This window comes from Ammospiza nelsoni, chromosome 1, assembly GCF_027579445.1.
Source record: "Ammospiza nelsoni isolate bAmmNel1 chromosome 1, bAmmNel1.pri, whole genome shotgun sequence".
Taxonomy (NCBI): Eukaryota; Metazoa; Chordata; class Aves; order Passeriformes; family Passerellidae; genus Ammospiza; species Ammospiza nelsoni.
This window is the reverse complement of record NC_080633.1, coordinates 82,800,072-82,819,954: the sequence shown is the minus strand read 5'-3', so window position 1 is coordinate 82,819,954 and position 19,883 is coordinate 82,800,072. Positions and strand designations below refer to the sequence as shown.

At 36.9% G+C, this 19,883-nt stretch overlaps 1 protein-coding gene across 3 annotated transcripts in view; it reads left to right on the top strand.

Annotated features, from left to right (window-relative positions):
* The window catches only part of MTRR (5-methyltetrahydrofolate-homocysteine methyltransferase reductase), a 28,601-nt gene extending 26,855 nt beyond the window's left edge, over positions 1-1,746 (top strand). For all 3 annotated transcript variants that reach the window (XM_059485015.1, XM_059485006.1, XM_059485022.1), the window contains one exon: positions 743-1,746. In XM_059485015.1, coding sequence (XP_059340998.1) covers positions 743-887 — 145 coding nt within the window. In that variant the 3' untranslated portion in view covers positions 888-1,746. The remainder of the gene's footprint in view (positions 1-742) is intronic.
* The last annotated feature ends 18,137 nt before the right edge of the window (positions 1,747-19,883 follow it).

Genomic DNA, 19,883 nt, shown 5'->3' with positions numbered 1-19,883 from the left:
TTTTCTTGTTCAGTATTCAATTAAATTGTACAGATTTCAAGACAGTTGGTTTCTCTTTAGAAAATTATATATGTGAATAGATGTGATGAGAAACCGCTCATCTGTGAGACAATAGCAGTCTTCTGTGTTCCAGGTTTAGGTGCTCCAGAATGCTAAAGCTCTGTCACAGTAACAAATTTTACAGTGGGAGGTTTTGTTTGTGGATGCTAACTTACCTGGAGGTCCAAGGTTTTTAGAAAGTTTGTTGATAAATGGACAAACTGTTTGAATATAGGGCCCAATGTTAATGTGTTCTTCTGCAGATGTAAATGTCAGCTATTTGTATTGAAAATAACATTATTAATAAATGAGGGGTGTGGTACCAATTTTTAGTTTGTGTTTTTTTCTTTAATATTTGAACTCTGTAGTGATATAGGAATCAAAGCTCATTCAGCAGGTTCAGTTCTTCCTTAGAAAGAAACCAATTATTCTCCGCCAGCTCAACTAGGGTTGCAAGGCTTTTTTTTTTTCTTAGGAATTACAGCATGCTGAAAACTATGTTGTGTTTGATTGAGAGAAACCCTAGTTAATGTCAATGCTCAGCTACAGGAAAAGTCTGAGAATCATGCTGTACAATATAAAAGCTCTTTTTTTGCTGGGGATTTTTTTAATGATTCTTTCCTCTGTTGTCCTGCCTCTGAAGCTATTGATAAATGGAAAAAGACACTATCACACTTTTCTTCCTCTATTTTTTATTTTTCAGAGATAAGAAGCACATGGCTGATGATGTAAGTGATGCTGTAGTAGACATTTTGAGCATGGAAATGGAAGCTGACAAATTGGAAGCAATGAAGACGCTGGCCATGCTTCGAGAAGCAAAACGATATTTGCAGGATGTTTGGAGCTAAATGTTGAGCTTTCCCTATATGTTTGTAATACAAAATACTTCCTTTTACACATCTGTTTTTGACTAAAAATTTCTGCCAAAAGTTCTGTCAGTAGTCGCACAAAGGTTAACTTTCTCTATTGACCTTTCCAACAGAACATGAAAACTTTTAAATGACAACAAACCAGGCTGGCCTTTGAAGTGTATGGTTTTTTAGAGATGTTTCATAATGGACTGTCTCAGTGCCTTGATTTTTCATCTTAAGATTGGGTTCCTGTATAAACTAAAAACTTCTGCACTTGTACAAGCATAACTGTATGTTCACATTACATCATGTATCTTTTCCTATAATATATACGTAAAGATGGTACAGAATAAATATGTTGCACAATGATCTGTGAATCATGAAATACATTACTGGCTTGCCAATATTTACTTGAACACTTCCTAGATACTTCCTGAGACTGCTTGTATATTTTCTTCTTGCACAATAAATGCCAAAAGGAATGAATGTCTAGGGTATTCCACAGACAGGTTACTGAAAAATTTCATCTCCAAAGCTCTCTTAAATAATTAGCTTTTCCATCACATAATTACATCATGTCTAAAAATTTGCAACACACCATTTTAATGCTTATTAGATCTTCCTGTATAATTCTTTTGAAATTTTCATTCCTGTCTCTGAAACATTTGTGGTTTAATTTATTTGCAAACTCACCAGTTGTGTTGAATTTGGTTAATTAAATAATATTGCTTGGTAAATACTTTCTCAAATTACTAAATTAATCTTCTGAAATTGAAGACATAGAAAATATGGTGTTTTGAAAGTAGTTGCCCTTATGTATGGCCACCCACTGCAAAATAAAGTGGCTGAAAGCAAATTACTGAAGTGTGTGGTTGTCTTTCTAACAAGAGACATTTGGAGTACAAATAGGTGGAAAAGTAAAACTAAGTCATTCAGGCTTCTCTTCAGAGCCCTGCTCTCTTCCCTCTGCTTTTTCTGACTTCTAAACATCCATGTTGTCTCCTCGATTCCAAGTCATGCTTAGACCTTTAAAGACAAACACAAAGTGTGAGTAAATGTTTTAGGCAAATCATTATTTATTTCCTGGGAGGAATTGTTGTTTTGTTTTGACTTACACATAATCAGAACCACATCACTTGCTGCAACTTTCGTTGTTTTCTAGTCATTATTAGTTAACTGGTAGGTAAATTTTTTAAAAAATTGAAAAATTAGAATGATCAGTTAGAATAAAACCATGTGTTTAAAGAAGAAACATTCCATTGAAGTTCCTGGAAGTAAGATTATGATATAACCTGTGCAATGATTATTTTAGTAACTTTGGAAGATACCAACTAAACTTTTGTGCAGTAGGTCTTCAGCAGAGTGGTTATATCAATCTCTGTCATATAATCTCTACAGAAAAAACTTCATAGAGGTGGCTTACAGTAATTGCAAGCTGTGTTTTTTAATCTGTAGCCCATAAAAAAGAACAGAAGTGCTTCTTTTTCAAAAGTAATTTTAAACTCATGGAAATGATGAACACAATGCAATTGCAACATTTTGCATCAGTGAATCAGCTTTACATATTTTTGAAAACTATTAATGAAAGAAAAATCTACTAACTTTAGAATAATAAAGATAAATCATAAACCACCTTCTGTTGGCTGGGTCTTGTTTAGAAAAAACACTTACTATATCATGTACATTCTCAGGGTTTTCTGTTCCACTCGAAAGTGCTTGGAGATTACAGAAAAAGCAATGATTTCCTGACTGCTAGCTTCAGCTTTCCCCATATCTCTTGCAGGTATTCATTTTCAGACTTACATCCCACAATCCATTTTGGTAATATTGCAGGTCACTGCATGGCACCCTTTGGGATACTGACAGCTGAGTGTTCTTTTCTGGCTGTGTGTGTTGCATTTGACAGATGTACAGTTGGTGTCTGCGCATTTCTCCTCTCCTTTATCAATCCTCAGCAAAATTAAAACATTTAGATGATTTAGGGGTAAATCCTTAGCTTTATTAGGATATCTTAGAACCACAAAAAATTGTTGCAGGTTATTATTAAATTTATAACTGCATGGTGCGAAGCCCAAAGCTCAAATAACTCCAGCAAACATCACTGTGTTACCTGAGGAGGAAGTTTCTTTCAGCAACACTGAACGAGGAGGACCTCCGAGATACAGGAATCATCCAGGAGATGGAAAAGGCTTGCAGTAAAAGCTGTGTTTTTCTTAATTGCATTGTGTTTCTCTGTAATTAGATAATGCTGATTTATGACTCAGTGTATCTTTTAGAAGAGCATACGGGGTGGGTTTTATTAAATTTTCTAAACTTAAGGAGGGTATTTTTTTAAACATCTTTTAATTTTCTTCTACTAGAGAAATACCACATATCTGCTTTTCCTCAAAATTACAGAATTTGTTGCAGAATAACTTTGTTATTTAAAAGAAATAGTGAAGATTATGTGCAGTTACATAAAGGAGGTTTGCAATTTTAATGCTGCTAACAAGGACTAGTGGTTGTGCTAAAGCTGCTGTCCCAGAGCATTGCTTATGGCCGATTTTCTCAGTAGTTTCTTAATGCTGTTCTGAATTTGTGAAACAGGGTCATCGTTGAAATTTCTCTTTTAAACTACAGTTTTTAAAAGAGGGTTGACATACCAAATTATTAAGGTCATGCCAAATTTTGTCAGTTTGCTGCTTCTAAACTAAAGCTGACTTTCCTGCACCTGGAAGCAATAGTAGTACTGGCATGTTTATTGCCCCTCTTTTTCCTTTCCTTTTCCTTCCCTCTTCTCTCATATCTTTTCAGGAAATCTAGCATATTGGCAAAAATAGAGTGAGTAGGATTTTTTAGCAGTGTATGAAGATACTGAGTATCTTGAGAAGTTTCTTTTGGAAAATTACAAGGCCAGATGAAAGAAATGCTAGAATCACATAACATCACTTGTGTGTCCATTTTAAGGGTTGAGCTTACTGAATGGCACCTTAGATATTGAACAGCACAGGGGTGAGGGGTTGGAGAGAGGTTATTGGGAGTAAAAGTACAGGTTGATTGGGTCTCATAAGCTCTTGGACTAAGGAGGGGGCTGTGTTGCAAAGAATAGTTCGTTGGCAATTACGAAATAGGGAACTAACTTGTTCTTTTCACCATTTCCAGTTATCAGCAACCATGATTTGTGATGAATCACAGTGTTTTACACAAAATGAAATGTTTTGTCCTAAGGGGAATTAGATTGCTGAGATGAACATTTTGAGTAGATTAGCAAACACAGCTTTATTTAGTAAAATTGGCTTGTCCTCTGTCAGTACTTGTTCTGCCCAACTTTGTGAGGAGAGCAGAACCAACTGGTGTGCTATGCTTGTTGAATCTGTTTCACACAGAAGCCCTGTCCTGTTTTTCATGAGTCCTGGGGAATGTGTTGTGTATTGCTGTCTGCTTGTTTCCTTTGGAAATAAGGCCCCAAAGCCACAGATTTTGGCTTAATTGCTCAAATTTTACTTTTGGAACGGGAAATAAGGAATAGGAGTATTAGTTAAAGAGAAAGTAGCTTTTGCTAGTAATATTAGTAGGAATTCTGCTCATAAGTTTCTTTCTATTTTTATATGTTCATGTTTCTCTGTCTAAAAGCCTAAAGTAACGTAGGAAATGAACAAAGCCTCCCAGTTCAGATCACTGCCTGATACAGATTGGCATATATGAGTATACCAGGGAAAGTTCTTGTCCCAAATTGTATCCCTGAAATAATGGACTTTTAAATGCATTTTGAAATAACCCTCCAAGCCTATATTTGCTGAAATTTAGTGTTTTGTTTGCATCTTGTTTATCTGAAGATGAGGCCACATATGGGAATGTGTACATTTTAATATGTGTGAACCCACAGCTCAGATTTTGTAGCAGAGGCCTTGTGTCTGGTTTCCCCCAGCCCTGATTTTACAAATGACTGCTCATGTGTATATATATATATATATATAAACAGAAGTTCTGAAAATTCATGAGCTATTCCTTACTCCTGTGACATCCTTTTTACCCTCCAGTTACTCTCAGTGTAGCTGTACAACTGAACATTAACACATCAGCTGCTGCTTATACTCAGGAATGTGGTGAAGTCATCTCATGTGGTTTTGTTTGTTTCTTTTCTTGGTTTTTTGGCAAGGTGTGCTTTTGTTGTTTTTATCAACTACATCCACTGGTAGGTGTTAGCTTCAGATATGTCCTGCTTTTAGGGAGACTCATGGGACAAAATTATTTCTGTCTTCCTTGCCCAACAGAAACGTCCATGTGACGATTTCTTCAGATGAAAGTATCTTCCTCACCCCTTCATTCTTCTATAATTATTTTAATATATATTTCTTATGCTTTTGGATTGTTGGGAGGTTTTTAATAGTGCCAAGCAATCATAATTGGTTTTCATTAAAACTTCTCAGAGCAAGTTATGGGCAAGTTATGTTGTTCAGTTTTTATTCAAATGTTTACTGGGCAAGTTATGTTGTTCAGTTTTTATTCAAATGGTTAGATCATTACAGTGAAGGTGTTACTATTCCAATATATTCAGTTAAAAAGCCCCTTATTTCTGCTTGTTAGGTATTCTTCAGTTTCCTGCTTGTTCTTTGCCCTCATTCATACTGCTGCACAGGGCAGGAGTTGCATAGAATGCTGCAGTTGGTGGCACTGGTGCAGTTTGATGTAGACTCTTCCATTAACCAGTGTCTCACTGCTCTTAGTTACTATACGGTATTTCATACTCAGAAAATTACAACTTTTTTGAAACCTGCCCTGAATGTAATGCAAATTCTTTTCCAGCAGTAATATTTTATGCAGCCTAATAACAATTACTGTTATTATACAAGGATGTTTTGTCACATAAACCATATGGAAAATGCACACTGCATGTTTTATCTGAATGTTGTGCTGTATCCTTGCTGATGCTGCTTCCCAGATGATAATAATTCTGTGCTGTTGAGGATGGAAATATTTTGTCAGGCTCCATGCTTGGCTAAAGTAGTGTCCATAGCAGATAGCATATCAGATGCCTACATCTGAAGACTTCGTGCTTTTTAAAACCTTGGTCAACACCATGCCAGAGATAATTTTAAATGTATCTGACTCAAAAATGACCTGTTTAAATAGACAAATTCAGCTGCAGGTCTAGGTAGTGATGAATTGTACTAAATTGCCCTATTTGGTCCATTATTCTGCAGCTGAGCTTTTAAAAAGAAGAATAGAAGAACACTTACAGCAGCAGATACAAGATGAGCTGCTTGTAACTCAGCTTTGAGTTTTATGGCTCCCACAAAGCCATATGCTTGCAGCTTTTACTTTCTATAATGTAAAAATTGATGTTCTCATTGCATATTTATACATTTAGCAGTTTGGTATGTTGATGGCTTTGCCCAACCAATTTATTAGTGTCTCAGTTTCACTGGATGTCCTTTGTGTAAAAGGGACTTTTTAATTTTCTTTTCTGAGTAGTTCTGTCATTCTGCATCTTAACCTGACATCTTCAGATTTATCCCTGGTCCTCAAATGAAAAAAATTTATGTCTCCAGCTGTGGATCGATTTAATTCAATTATGTATCATCTGAGTTGGGAAGACCAGCTCTGAATCCAGTACTCCAGTTTCAGACATGACAGTGATTATATAATAAATAGCAACAATATTTTCAATATAATTTTATATTCTTTTATGGGTTTTGGAGTGTCATGGAGGAATGAAAATGGGAGAATCACTGCATGCCTGCTAGTGATTATAGGAAGAATATAACATCACTGAAAGTTACTATCTAGAAGCCCTGGTCAGTTATAGTAAATAAGAGATTAATCTACATTAGCAGAATATGAAAAATTAATTTGTTGAAATTTTGATATTTGATAACAATGGTTTAATATAAGAGCTATAGATAATTTTAATTAATTTTGTGTCTGTTCTCTAGATGAAGACAGTGTAAATATAGAAATCTGCTCTGTATTATTAGAGTTGCCTCACATAAAGAAATCAAAATGCTTTTGAATTGATGGAAAAAACAGTGTATCAATTTGTTTAGTCTGAAAACCCTATTCAAATATATTTCATTTTGAAAGAATCAGACTTTTATAGAAATGCAAATTGCAGTCTTGAAAAGTTGATTCAGCACCACTACAAATTACATTCACTTTCATTAGCATTTGAATAAATGCTTCTCTTGTGGTGGAAAAGGTTTGTCACGTTGACAAAGCACTCCAAGCCAATTGTGCTTATTAAAAAAGGAGGTTCTACTGTTGGTTTGAAAACAGCAGTTTTGTAGAGCTCCATCAGTCTGGAATATTCATTTCTAATCTGCTTTTAACTTGATTGCATGGATGATTGATTAGGTTTCCTTATTTTTTTGCAATGCATTGTATGGTAACTTGCTGGAACATCATCAGGGCTGCTTCCAGTACTCCTCAATGTTTTCAGTTTTTTGAATGTTGTGAGAAAATGGTGTCACTTGCCCTTGATTTATTAACATCAAACCAGACTGAAGCAGAATTATGGGGCTGTAACTAGTCAGCATTTTTGGTTGGAGGCAGATGTTGAAATAGGCACTTCTGTGTGCATCTGTACATCCTGTGTGTCTGTAAAAACTCCTCTTTTTTCCAGATAAATGCCAGCTCCCTCCTTGTGATTCTTACAGGTCGCTACTTTGAGACTAAGATAATACTGCACTCTCTTCCTTATGGTGGGAGCAGGTTCCTGTAGATAAACCAGTCTTTATGCCACCTTTTTGTGTTCTGCAAGGATGAGAAAGGGGCAGTATATGAGTTACCAAAACTACAGTCAAGCATCAGCTTGTGGCATTTGTAAGATACTGGTTTAAAGGCAGAATCTCTTTCCCTTTTTTCATGTTACAGTTCCAAAGCTTGTTGGGAAGGGGTGGTTTTGCAATGGACACCCCAGAGGCACAGCTTAATGGTAGTAAATTTTTTATATTTTCTTTGACTAAAACAACTAGAGAAAACACAAATAGGAGGGGGAAAGATGAACACTGTCATGTTTTTAAATAAATTTTTGGATGCCCAAGAATTTCACACACATTAGTTTTTAAAATATCTGTTCCTATGAGAAGCAGAACATACTGATATTTCTTTAAGCTATTTTTGAAAAATTCCCAAACAGAAAGGTAATTCCTAAGTAGAAATGGCTATATTTTTCTACCCATGGGCAAGTTTGTTAAGGCACTTACAAATTTGCACACAGAGAGTATTGCATTTTAAGGTAAATGTAAACATTTTTCATGCTTGTAAAACTTCCTAACAAAGTCCATTCAGAACTTTCATTGCCTATAGGCCATGGGAATAATAATTCTCTCAGCAGTTTGTAGTTGTTTCACTTTTTCTTTTTTTAATGGGGTGTGTAAAACATCTTTTTTGTCTTTGTAGACATGCATGTATATATCCAAGTATAAAAAATAAATATAAATATATATATATATCTTCAAATATAAATATATATATTTTATATATGCATTGCCAAGATCTGCATACAGTTTTTGTCTTTGCTTTACAGATAAGATATATTTTGAAATGCCTGTCTGGATAACAGTGTCCTTCAGTTTACACAGCTATATATACTAACAAAATATATGCAAACTTTAATTCAGAAATGGTCAAATGAATGCTTCCAAGAAAAAGTAGCTTCCAGGTAGTTTCCTCTATGTATTGGTATCAAAAGAATATAGGATCTATATTTTTTTCAGAGAAAAAGAAACTTATGAATGCACAAATGGTAAATAAAAATGAGGGCATAAATCTGCACACTGCTCTATAGATGTGGTGGAAATATTTATTTCTCTCATTCATTGTTTCTTACAGTGCCTGTAGCATGCTAGAGGCTTTCAAACACATGAAGAAACACAACTGATCTTGTTCTTCTTAATCTCACTAACTATAAAGGCTTTTGTAGAGTTTCATTTAATCAACTGACATTGCTGTCAAAATTTAGGGGAATGAGGGTATCTGGATTCCGTGAGTACATTATTATCCACTGTTTCTATTTATGTATTCAACATGTAGATTGTGAGTCCACTCTAGATTATCTCTGAAAGATCATGACTACCAGGAGAGATTCCCAAGGGCTGGAGGAAGGAAAATTTCACTTCAGATGAACCTCAAGAAGGATCTGAATAAGGTCAGCTTTGCCCTGTTTCCTGGGAAGGTGATAAGAGAAAATCCTCCTGGAAACCATTTCTAAGGGAAAATTGGTGATCTGGATTAGTCACCATGGCTGGTGAGGAAATAGCAGCTGGCCAATGTAATAGCCTTCCTGAATCAGGGCAGAGCAGTGGAAATCCTTGGAGCTCAATTGTAATATGGATTTTACCACTGTCCTACTGAAGAAATCGGGTCTAAAGAAATAACAGTGATGTGGCTTGAAAATTGTCTGAACTGTTGGTCTCCAGAGATTAGCTCAGCTGGATGCTAAAGTGCCCCAGAGGACAATATTGGGTCCAGTCCAGTTTAGCACTCCTTCAATGCCCTGGATGATGGGGCAAGTGCAGGTTCATCAAGCTGACAGGTGATGGAGAGCTGGGAGTGCAGTGCTGTTTGATAGAGGAGTGTGCTGCCTTTTAGTGGGGGGCTCTGACAGCCTGGAGCACAGAGCCAACAGGAATCTCTCTTGCAAGTGACCTTTGCACGTGTTTGTCTCCAGTTTACATCAGCTAGCACCTCTCATACATGGGGTGTAGTTTCACCCAGATAGTTTTAGGTGTGGGCTTCAGACATGGAAAAGATATTCCCCCAGGAAACCTGCAAATGAGGAGCGAGTCCTGTAGAGGTTACCCAAAACTTGCACACTGGGGAGTCTGAGATGTTCCTTGGTGCCTCTGCTACCTACAGCATTATGTGGTGTCTGTGGTTTCTTGCTTTCCTGACACTTTGTGCCTACACATATTTGGAAGGGATGGTTTGGGGGAGGGGATTTAATGGACCACTGCTGCCATCTATCCAGTAGAACCTTTTCCCTGGTGTTTGCTTTAAAAATTACCAATTTGTTTTCTAATAAAACTTCTGTGTTGAAGTTTAACAGTATTTTTCCATTATAAGATTTTCAGCACAGCATCTTAAGCACTGCTATGTGACTACATGTGATTTGTGCTCCTGCTTTGTTTTGGTCCATAGCCAGATTAATCTCCTAAAAGAAAATATTCAAGGCATGGTGTGAACTTCTGCAATTCAGTACATCTGGGGAAGTTCGTCCCCAGCAGAGCTAAATTAAAAATAAACTGGTTGACTGTGGGTCAGGCTGCAAAAAAAGGGTGCATGCAGGCTTCAGAAGGACAAAGTATACATGCCAGCTGGCCTAATAAACCACATTTTGTTTTATACTTTTACCGCTGGGCTTGTGCAAGGAATGATTACATGGCTGTTTTTTGAGTAGTTTTTTGAGGCTTTGCAGCACTGGAGAATAGTCAGCTTTGATCTGAAAAGAGATCCAGCTAATTGTGAGTTTCAGATGATCACTTACATATCTAAGACATCTGAAGAGAATGGTTGATACTTGCTTGTAACATTGATGTGCAGGGTAGACAATATTTTTTTCTGTTTCATGGCAATAACTCCAATGGCATTATTGAGGTTTGAAATTTCGTCTTTCTTTTCTGGCACTTCTGTTGCCATAAAGTGTAAAGCAGCCAGGAGTCAGCAATGGAAAAAACTTTTTCTGTGTATTTCAGAAATAATTGCTATAAAATCCCCATTTTTAATAAAATACTCTATTTGTCTCTTAATTAATTGATTTTTTTGTTATTGTTTTGTTTATGTTTAGGGTTTGGTGGTATGGGTTTTTATTTTTGTTTTTTTGGGGGGGTTGTTTTTGTTTTTGTGGGGTTTTTTGTGGGTTTTGTTTTTGTTTTTGTTTGGGTTTTTTTGAGGGGGGTTTATTTTTTTGGGTTTGTGGTTTTTTTTTTTTTTTTTTTTTTTTTTTTTTTTTTTTTTGGTTTTTTTTTTTTTTTGTTTCTGAACTCATACTGGGCAATTTATGCAAACTCTGGGTTGTCCTCTGCAGAGGATATGCCCTTCTTTTTAAATGACAGAGCATTCAGAATAAAGAGATGGAGTATTATTGTTTTCTTCAGCACTGATACTGGTAAACTCAAAGTGAATGTGATGGAGATAGCCATGTCATCCTTTGGCTCTGTTTAATTCCAGGTTCAAATAATGCAGTGTCAAGGGAAACAAGAAATACACACACATGATATACACACCTCCAGCACCAGGGTGAGGAAGACGACAGGGGAACGTGTGTGCATCCTCTTATCACCACCCATGCAGGGGGTGTGTGTGTGTAAATCATTCCCCAGGCAAGCCAGCAAATAAGCAATCAATGATCAATGTAGCATACACAGATTTTTCTTGCTGTGAATCTCCTCTTGGCATATTCATCAGCCTTTTTTTTTAAGAAAGGAGGAGAAGGATCATTAAAGCAGGTATAATGAGTATTGGTTTTCAGTATACATGGTTTTCATTCTCAGATTTTTGTCTCCTTGTTGCATGCTAGGGTTGAGAAGATTCCTTGACAGGGTGCCTGTGATTCATTGCCTGGATTGTTCAGAGTAAACACAGTGGCTTTCCTAAGGCAGACAGCCCAGTTAATCTCTGCTGGCAAACTGTAGCAGAGGAATACAATGGTGGACTTACTCTCTGAGGATGCAGAGGATGCTTTCACTGCTGTCTGGTGCTGCGGACTCTGCTGTCTTGCAATCAGCTTTAATTTGTGGCTGAAGTTAGATGAAAATTCCATCAAAGTCAGCAATATGGGAAATGTGCTGAACTTACATGGTCAGTCACCTGCTTTGAAGGATGCATAATTTCTGGCCAGCTTATATTCCTGGTGAGATACTGTTTTGGGGAGTGCTGTGCACATCTGCCTTCAGTGATTTCTGTAACCTCTTTGGGAGAGGGTGTTCCCATGTCACTACTGAGGCTATCAACAGCTTCCTGCACTCCTTAAACACCCTTAACATGTTACACAAACTCAGCATCATTGGTCACTCATTGCCTGGGCCATGGGCAGTTGCCACGCCAGAGAAAACATTTTGGTGGTGTTTAAAATGCCTACCACCCTTAAGGTGGGGATGAAAATGGAGAAAGGCTTCTGGAAACAGCAGCCTGTGTGATGTTAAAAGGAGTTGTGGGATGTTATCTTGTAGAAAGAAAAAAACTAAGGGTAGAAAATAGAAGAAACTAAGGATGGATTTGCTAGGGGGAAAAATTCTAATTGCTTTAGTGGAAATTGTTACTCTAATTAAAATAAGGCAAAATATGAATATCAGAAGTGAACAGGGATGGAACTTCTGAACAAATAATATTGCCAATGAGCAGAAATTTGTACTTGGACACAAGCAAGCAGTTCTTATGTCCTAAATCAGATCATGAGTGGGTGGCACAGCACCTCCATAACTTGAGTCTTTTTGTGAAATCACTGGTGAAAAAATTATAATGTTAAGGGTGAAGCATAAAATAAATCCATTGTGTCTTAATTACAGATGACTAAAAATACTATTTGCAATGTGCCATCCTCATTGTGTCATGATGAATAACTATTACTGTGATCCATTGTTGTCTGTGTTCTAGTCTAGGTGATACCTGACATCTCATTTCTGCAAATTTTTACATTCAATCTGTTCTACTTACCTGCCATTAACTTTATACTCCTCTACTCTTTTGTCACAGTTTTATTTTGCCTGAGTGGGTCAGAGAAAGAACACAAGAGCTATAGTTAATTTTTCTCTTCTTATTTTTGTGGTTATATTCTTCTGTGAACATGCCTCAAAAACATCTATATCATACAGAGAGAGAGCAAATAAAGAGATACCCATTGGGATGACCTTTGTAAGCAAAGTTGAAAGTATCATGACACTGTCCAAAAGTAAGTAAAAGATTGCTTTAAAATAAAACAGTAGGAGCAAAAGCAAAATGAGGCTGTCCATTGATTTAAGTTCAGAACCATTTAAGAAGAGCTGCAAATGATTGCAAATCTAGAGACTGTTTAACAAATTTAACCTCAAGTGCTTATATTTATCATTTTTGGCTGGTAGAATTAGCTTCATTTCAGAAGCAATGACAGATGGACTTCTTGATTTATGATATATTTCAGCTGAGGCCTGAAATAGCTTAAAACTCTTGTAGCAGAACTCTTATATATTGATCTATGGGAGGTTTGATCTCCAACAGAAGGTAAGGCAAATTCCTCATTTAGCCACTAAGTCACATCTTATTAAGAAAATTAATCAATCTTGACGCTCTTGTTTATTGTTTTGGGGTTTTTTTAAGGAGATATAATCTTTTGTAGTGATACTGCTGCTAATAAGGTGAAAAAAAAAAATAAAAAAGAAACCCAACCAAACCATCAATGATTTTGAAAATGTTTTAGAGCAGCAATTTATTTTCCAGGACTGGTCAGTTTGGTCCAAATTTAGATTTATGCTTCTTTGTATGGCTTAGTTGTAGAATTTAGCAATGGCCATTTAGCACTGGCAACAATGACTCAGAAGCCAGACAGTGAAAGAGTCTGGGAACTGGAATTCTGGGCTTGTCTGGGAAACTTCTATGAACATTGGTACTTCTGGTACCCAAAAATTAATACATATCAGAAATTCAAAAGATTTTTCAAGTCAACTCAATTATTTGTACTTCAAATTTTCTTGGATGCATTTAGAGGATTGACCCTGTCCTTAGCATTTTAGCATTTGAGTTTATTTGGTTTTCTATCACTCTATTTCCTTTTCCACCTACTCTTTCTTGTTGCTTTTGTCTATTAAAATGTTGTAGTATAAATGGTCCCCAAAAGGGCAATAATCAGTATTGATTTTATGATTTATAAAAGCTTGATTGATTTTTTTAATAAACTTATTCTTTTTATAGATAATTATGATATAGATGGAACTGACTGGGTTTTTAAAATTCAAACACTATTACTATTGGTTAATTAGGAAATTACTTTTTGGTAAACAAATTTCTCTAACACATTTTATATGTTTATAATACTAGGTGAAGTTAGTTAAGAATTTGTTCTCATCCTTTTCTCTCATCTTCTCACAGCCTTTCCCAGTACGATGTTTGGGAGAGTTGTGTGTTTCTGTGGCTAGAGAGCTGCTGCCACATAAAAGCATGTGCTAGGTTTGTTTTTTTTTTGTCAAAAACAAACAACAAAGGGGGATTTTAGAGACCTTGCCCAGAATGCTCTACAGGACATCAAAGAGCATCAGGAATTAACCGGGCATCAAGAAAACTCTAGATCAGTAGCAAAAGGCTGTTCAAAGAAAGCATGGCCATTGCTCAGTAGGGCAGGTGCTCTAGTGCCATTTGGAACACACTGGGTGGACATGCTCTGTTGAAGTTTTGCCCCAATCTTCAGCAGCCATGTCTTCCAGGCCTCTCTCCTTAAAGAGAAGGAGCCACCAACAGTGGATGTAGACCAGATGAGGTCAGGAATCACCTGAGATCAATTCATTCAGACCCACAAGGGTGGACAGGTTGCATGCAAAAGTGCTGAGAGAACTGGCTGGTGTGCATCACACTGCAGATACACTCCCTCATCTTTGATGTACTGAATAGAGTGGGGAAGATCCCCAGAGGCTGAAGGAGAGCAAATGTTCACTGGCTTCATTTCAAACTGAAGGGACAACTAGGGAAGTGACAGACTGATCAAGATCTCTTTTTTCTCTGCAAAAATCATGGAGCGAGTCTCCTTGGAATGCACTTATGAGCAGAAGCTTGGGAAAGCCAGCATGGATTTAACAAAGATATGGCGTGTGAGTTCCTTTTAGAATAACATAACTGAGTTTATCAATCAGGAGGCAGCAGTAGATGTTTTTACCTTAACTGCAGCAAGGCTTTTGGCAGTGCCATCCCCAGTATCTCTGTATCTAATTGTTATGAGTTGTCCCTGGTCAGCTGCTAAGCACCCCACAAACCTTCTTCCCCAGCAGGAGTGGAGAGAGAACAGCAAGAGCAAAAGTGAAGAAATTCATCAATCAAGATCAATAATCTCATGAGTGAAGGAAAGAAGTGGGTAAACCATCCCCACACCAGTGGTGCAAAGGCAATCACTCATCACCTTCCCCAGCTCAGCAATGTCTTACAGGCCTCTGAGCAACAGCTGCCTCAGAAAACTCTGTGTGTGGGGAGCAGCTCTGCAGAGGAAGACACAGAGGTCTTAGTAGACTCCAGCTAAATATATCAGTGATATATTTATTTTATTATTTTTTATTATTTTTATTCTATTTTATATTTATTTTAGTTCTAAATATATCAGTGTACTCTGGTAGCAAAGACGGTCTATTTCCTCAATTGTATTATCAGCCAGGAGGCTGAGGGAAGCAACCCTTCCTTTACTCAGCACTTTGAAGACCACATCTAGAATGTTGTGTCCAGTTTTGGCCCCTTAATTCAAGAATGAATGTTTTAAGAGGATATAATTGGAACTGCTTCATACTTAAGACTCAGCTAAAAAACACCAACCAAACGAAAAAACCAGCAGGATGTAGGTGACTTTAGATCCCCATCAGGATATTAGTACATGGAATTGGCCATGATTTTTCTTTCACTATGAGGAAAATGGTTTGCTGAAGAGTGTGAATACACTACTACCTAAACCAAGCATTGTTTCTCCACAGAAGATCTACTGTAGGCAATTCCAAACTACCAAGGAAAATCAACTTTGATACACTTTAGAATGCCTCCTGAGCGCCATTAGATAGCTACAGACTATCTGTATTATGCTTGATATATGCTTGCAGGATTGCACTGAGGCAGAACAACCACACGAGACCAGCTGTGAGAACAAAACCACACGTACATGCTGCAAAAAAGGATTTCAATGTTCAAACTTAAGTCTATTTTTCTACATCTATTGCTTCTTATGTGAGAGACAATAAAAAATGTTGCTTTGGTTTTCTGAATCCTGACAATAAGGATGCACAGCAGGGTGGATAAAACCCATCTTACAAACCGGTAATGTAATTTTCTTTAAATGAGGATGCCAACATGCCTGATTTTTTAAAGTTTTTGTCTTAATCTTTGGGAAGCAAAAAGTATGAGGGAAAAATGAAAGGTATGAAATTGAATAAACAACTAATTTCTTGTGTTTTCACTTCTGAGTTTCTGTTAACTTTGCATGAAGACAAGCATCTCTGTTGTGCTGCCCTTGCAGCGGGCACTGCTTGAGGCAAAGCTGGTCAGCACCTGAGTTCAGCTCTCCAGATCACAGGTAACAATAAAAAGACTGAATATTAATTTTGTTGTTGAAGTAAAGTGTCCTCAGATTCTACCCCGGAGAAGTTTCTCCTTTGCCTCCAACAGCATAAAAGCTGTTAATTTTATTGCTGCCCCTTAGGGCTGGAATTTGAACCATTCCAATAGCTAAACTGGAAAATGCCAACAGTGAAATACCAGATATTCTGTGTGTTAATCGGCCAATTTATTTTTCTTATTTCAAGAGAAAAAAAGTAATGAACTAAACAGGTTTTCTGATAATTGTAATTCTTTGTTTGGCTGGGGTTTAAGGATGGTATAATTCTTACTTCACATCAGTACCTGCCTGTTAACATTGCTACTCCATGAAGTGCTTGCTCTGGCTGCTAGGTAATAGGAACCGCTTAGGCATAACCACACAGAAATATATATTGAAAAATCAAACCCTTGTGGTGTAGACTCAGTGAGTTGGTATCAAGTTTTGAGGGAGCAAAAGTGTTACTTATTCCATCTTCAGCATGAGATGCTCCAGGAGCTGTGCATTGATTCTCCCCCAGAGTGCCCAGTCTGTACAAAAGACCCCTCTCAGAGTCAGCCGTGCTACTGCATGGAGTTCTGCATAGAGCTGCCTGGAGTCCCTTCAGTGCTGAACTAGTCTGTCCTGGCTTACCTAGGGTGAATGCAAGGGTGCAAGAGTGTCATTTTCAGTAGGATTACTTCAGAAGCAGAGGGGGAAATAAGCCAGCCATCAGTCACTGACCTTCATTTAGTAAAAATAAACCATGGCCACCTCTCCTGTTCCCTCACAGGGGAGAGCGAATTCACCCACAATGTCTATTTCCACAGTAATAAAGAAGTGTGATCTGTGGTCTGTTTCTTCCTCTCCTTTTGGACATGGCTTTTTGGTCTGCCTTCCGCAACATTTTAAGAGCTCTATCTTAGCTCTTAACAGGACAGTAATCTTATGCAAGCAAATATGTTAAAACCAATCACTAGCTGGTAGAAGATGTTTAGCAGAAGAGCATCAGAGGAATAGTTTTTGGTCCTATTTCTTTGCATGGGAAAATAATATGCTTTCCAACCATGAATAAAATAAAACAACAACAACAACAACAACAACAACAACAACAAAACAAACAAAAAACCCCAACAAAACAACCCAAGAAGAAAAAGCCACACAAATAAAAATACTCTGCTACAATGGATCCCATTCTCTTCTCTGGTATGGTTTTGGATAATACCAGACTAAGAAACAGATGACAGAATATCTGTGGGTAGTTTAGAGACAGCAGTACCTTCTTAAGTACATAGAGTTTGGGTACTGGAAAAGAAAATTCCAGATTTAAAATGTGTTCTAGTTTCATTACCTTTAAATAGATCAATCTATTTTATTGCCAGCTACAATTGTTAAGGCTCATCTGCCTTCTATACTTAGTCAACAATGTACAATTTTGTAGGTTTCAATATTGAACAGCAAGAAGTTTCACCTGCATGTATCCTTCTTTTTGCTTCCTGGAAATGCAAGAGGTTGGGCTGAGAGCCCAAAGAACAATTATCCTTAAAACTCAGAAGCATTTACATAATCCAAATTGATTTAAATATGACTTGGGAAGTTAGATGTTCTCAATTATTTACAAAAATAAGGTTTGGAGGTGTTAAGCATAGTTCTTGTGGCAAAGCTTATAAAGCTTTTAGGATAGGATATAAAGCTTTTAGGATATAAAGTTTTCAGGATTTAGGATAGGAAAAAAACTTGTTCAATATTTGGAAAAATTAGTTTTGAGTTCTGTGAGGGAAGAAAGGGCTAAATATTTGTGTGTGTATTGCAGTGAAATTATTGCACTGCTTCAAAATTAAACAAAAATCAGCTAAAATTAAGAATTTGAGTCTCGGCACATAATAACCTGGACATATCCATCAACTTTGTATTTATTTGGCATTTTTTTTATTGTTTCTATTTTTTACAGCAATTGTAATGACATATTCCCCTTTCTTATTTTCTCACTATGCTTTTCAGACTTTGAGTGAGCACTGAGCACTGTTTAAATAAGCATTCTGACCTATCAATGAAAAGTACTTTACACGCTGTTGTAATATTAGCAACATAAAACTTGAGTCTGTGTAAAATCTTATGTGCAAAACTTGATAAATTAAGAATAACATTTCTTATACATTAAGATATAAAAGCTGCAATTGAATGACAGATGAATCCATCTTATGTTGCAGTGTGATTCTGAAAGCAGTCAGGTTTTGCTAACTGAGCCAAAGCTTCAATCTTTAGTACACCTCTGTTCTCCTTAAATATTCCCCAAGTACTCCTCAAAAAGCTGAGAAGCCTCAGACAGCATTGAAATGACTGTCTTCACTTTAGCAGTTCCAGTGTGGAAAAGGGCCTCTTGGACATTCAGTCATACTATTCTTGTGAAAAAAAAGTTGAGTATGTAATGAAAAGTGAATTTTCTGCAGTTTCTCTTTCACTCCGAAGAGTAGTGAAGAAATACAACTGTTTAAGTTATAAGGCTTCAGCTTGTAAGTCTTAAGCTTAATTTTTTTCTAGGACCTTTCTGCTATTTAGAAATCCTGTTTGAAGACTGTCATGATCACTTCACAATCACTTAATGTGGTTTCTGGAGGTTGGTAAGAGCTATTATAACCATGTGCTGCCTGAGTCAGGCATATTTCACAAAACAACTCTGCAAGAAATCTTTGGACACAAACAGCTGTAATAAATCTGGTTGCTTGAGTGCTGGCAGCGTGCTGCTTCTTTCATTTCCATGCTAACCATGCATATGATAGCTCATCCAAAAAGCATATCTCACAATTTTGTATTTGTATAGACTTGTAACAAAAGATTCATGGCAACTGTGTTCTTTCAACTCATGATATCTTTTTGATTTTTACATACTGAAAGAAACACCAAAATTGAATAAAATAAATAATAAAATATCCAAGAATGAAAGCTTTTAAAGCTGTGGCTTGTGGTGGTCTTTTCTTAAGGCAGCTTCAAGGCAGTTTTTAGGTGATTACCGCACTGAAAATATTATGTGAATATTTATGATATTGATAGCCAACACTAATTCACAAGAATGGATTGTGGGAATTCCCTCTCATCTGTTTACAAAGAATTTATGAGCCATTTTCCTGGACCTAAATTCTGCAATAAGCCTGCTCTTCTGCACTGATTTCAAGAGTCAACTTGCTACTGTCAGTGATTATCAGCTGCCTTTACTGCTGTTTATTTTGTTTAGGTTTGGTATTTGGTGTTATCAGGCTACAGAATCGACAAGTCTGATAGATGTTGTGTCTGTGCTTGCTGCAACCATAGATAACCCCCTAGTCTCTGTACCTCAAGGAGAGATCACTCCATCACAACATCTCCTGCTGTTCAACCAATATTCTCTGGAAAGGGAGAATTTGCCAATATTTACCTCAGCATAACATATTCCCAGTTAATAATGGGACCGATTCAATGCCATGCTGCAAACATATAGCAGCATAATCTCTGTTTATTGCTTTCAGTCATTTTGCAAAGTCTGCATGAAACAGCCTTTTCACTTGCAATGTGACTGAAAATCTTTACAAGATAATAAAGGGAAATTTAAGTTGAATGCTGTTGTTAAGTGGAGATTATTGACCATTTCCTTCAGGCCTGGGATAGAAACTGACACAGGATTCTTTCTTCATCCATCTGGGTGCTCCTTTTCCATCCTGGGAAAATATCTTAATCCATTTCTGCACTGATCCTCCTGACCACAAAAACTTCTCTGATGGCAAAACAATTGCTCTCTAAATTGAAGT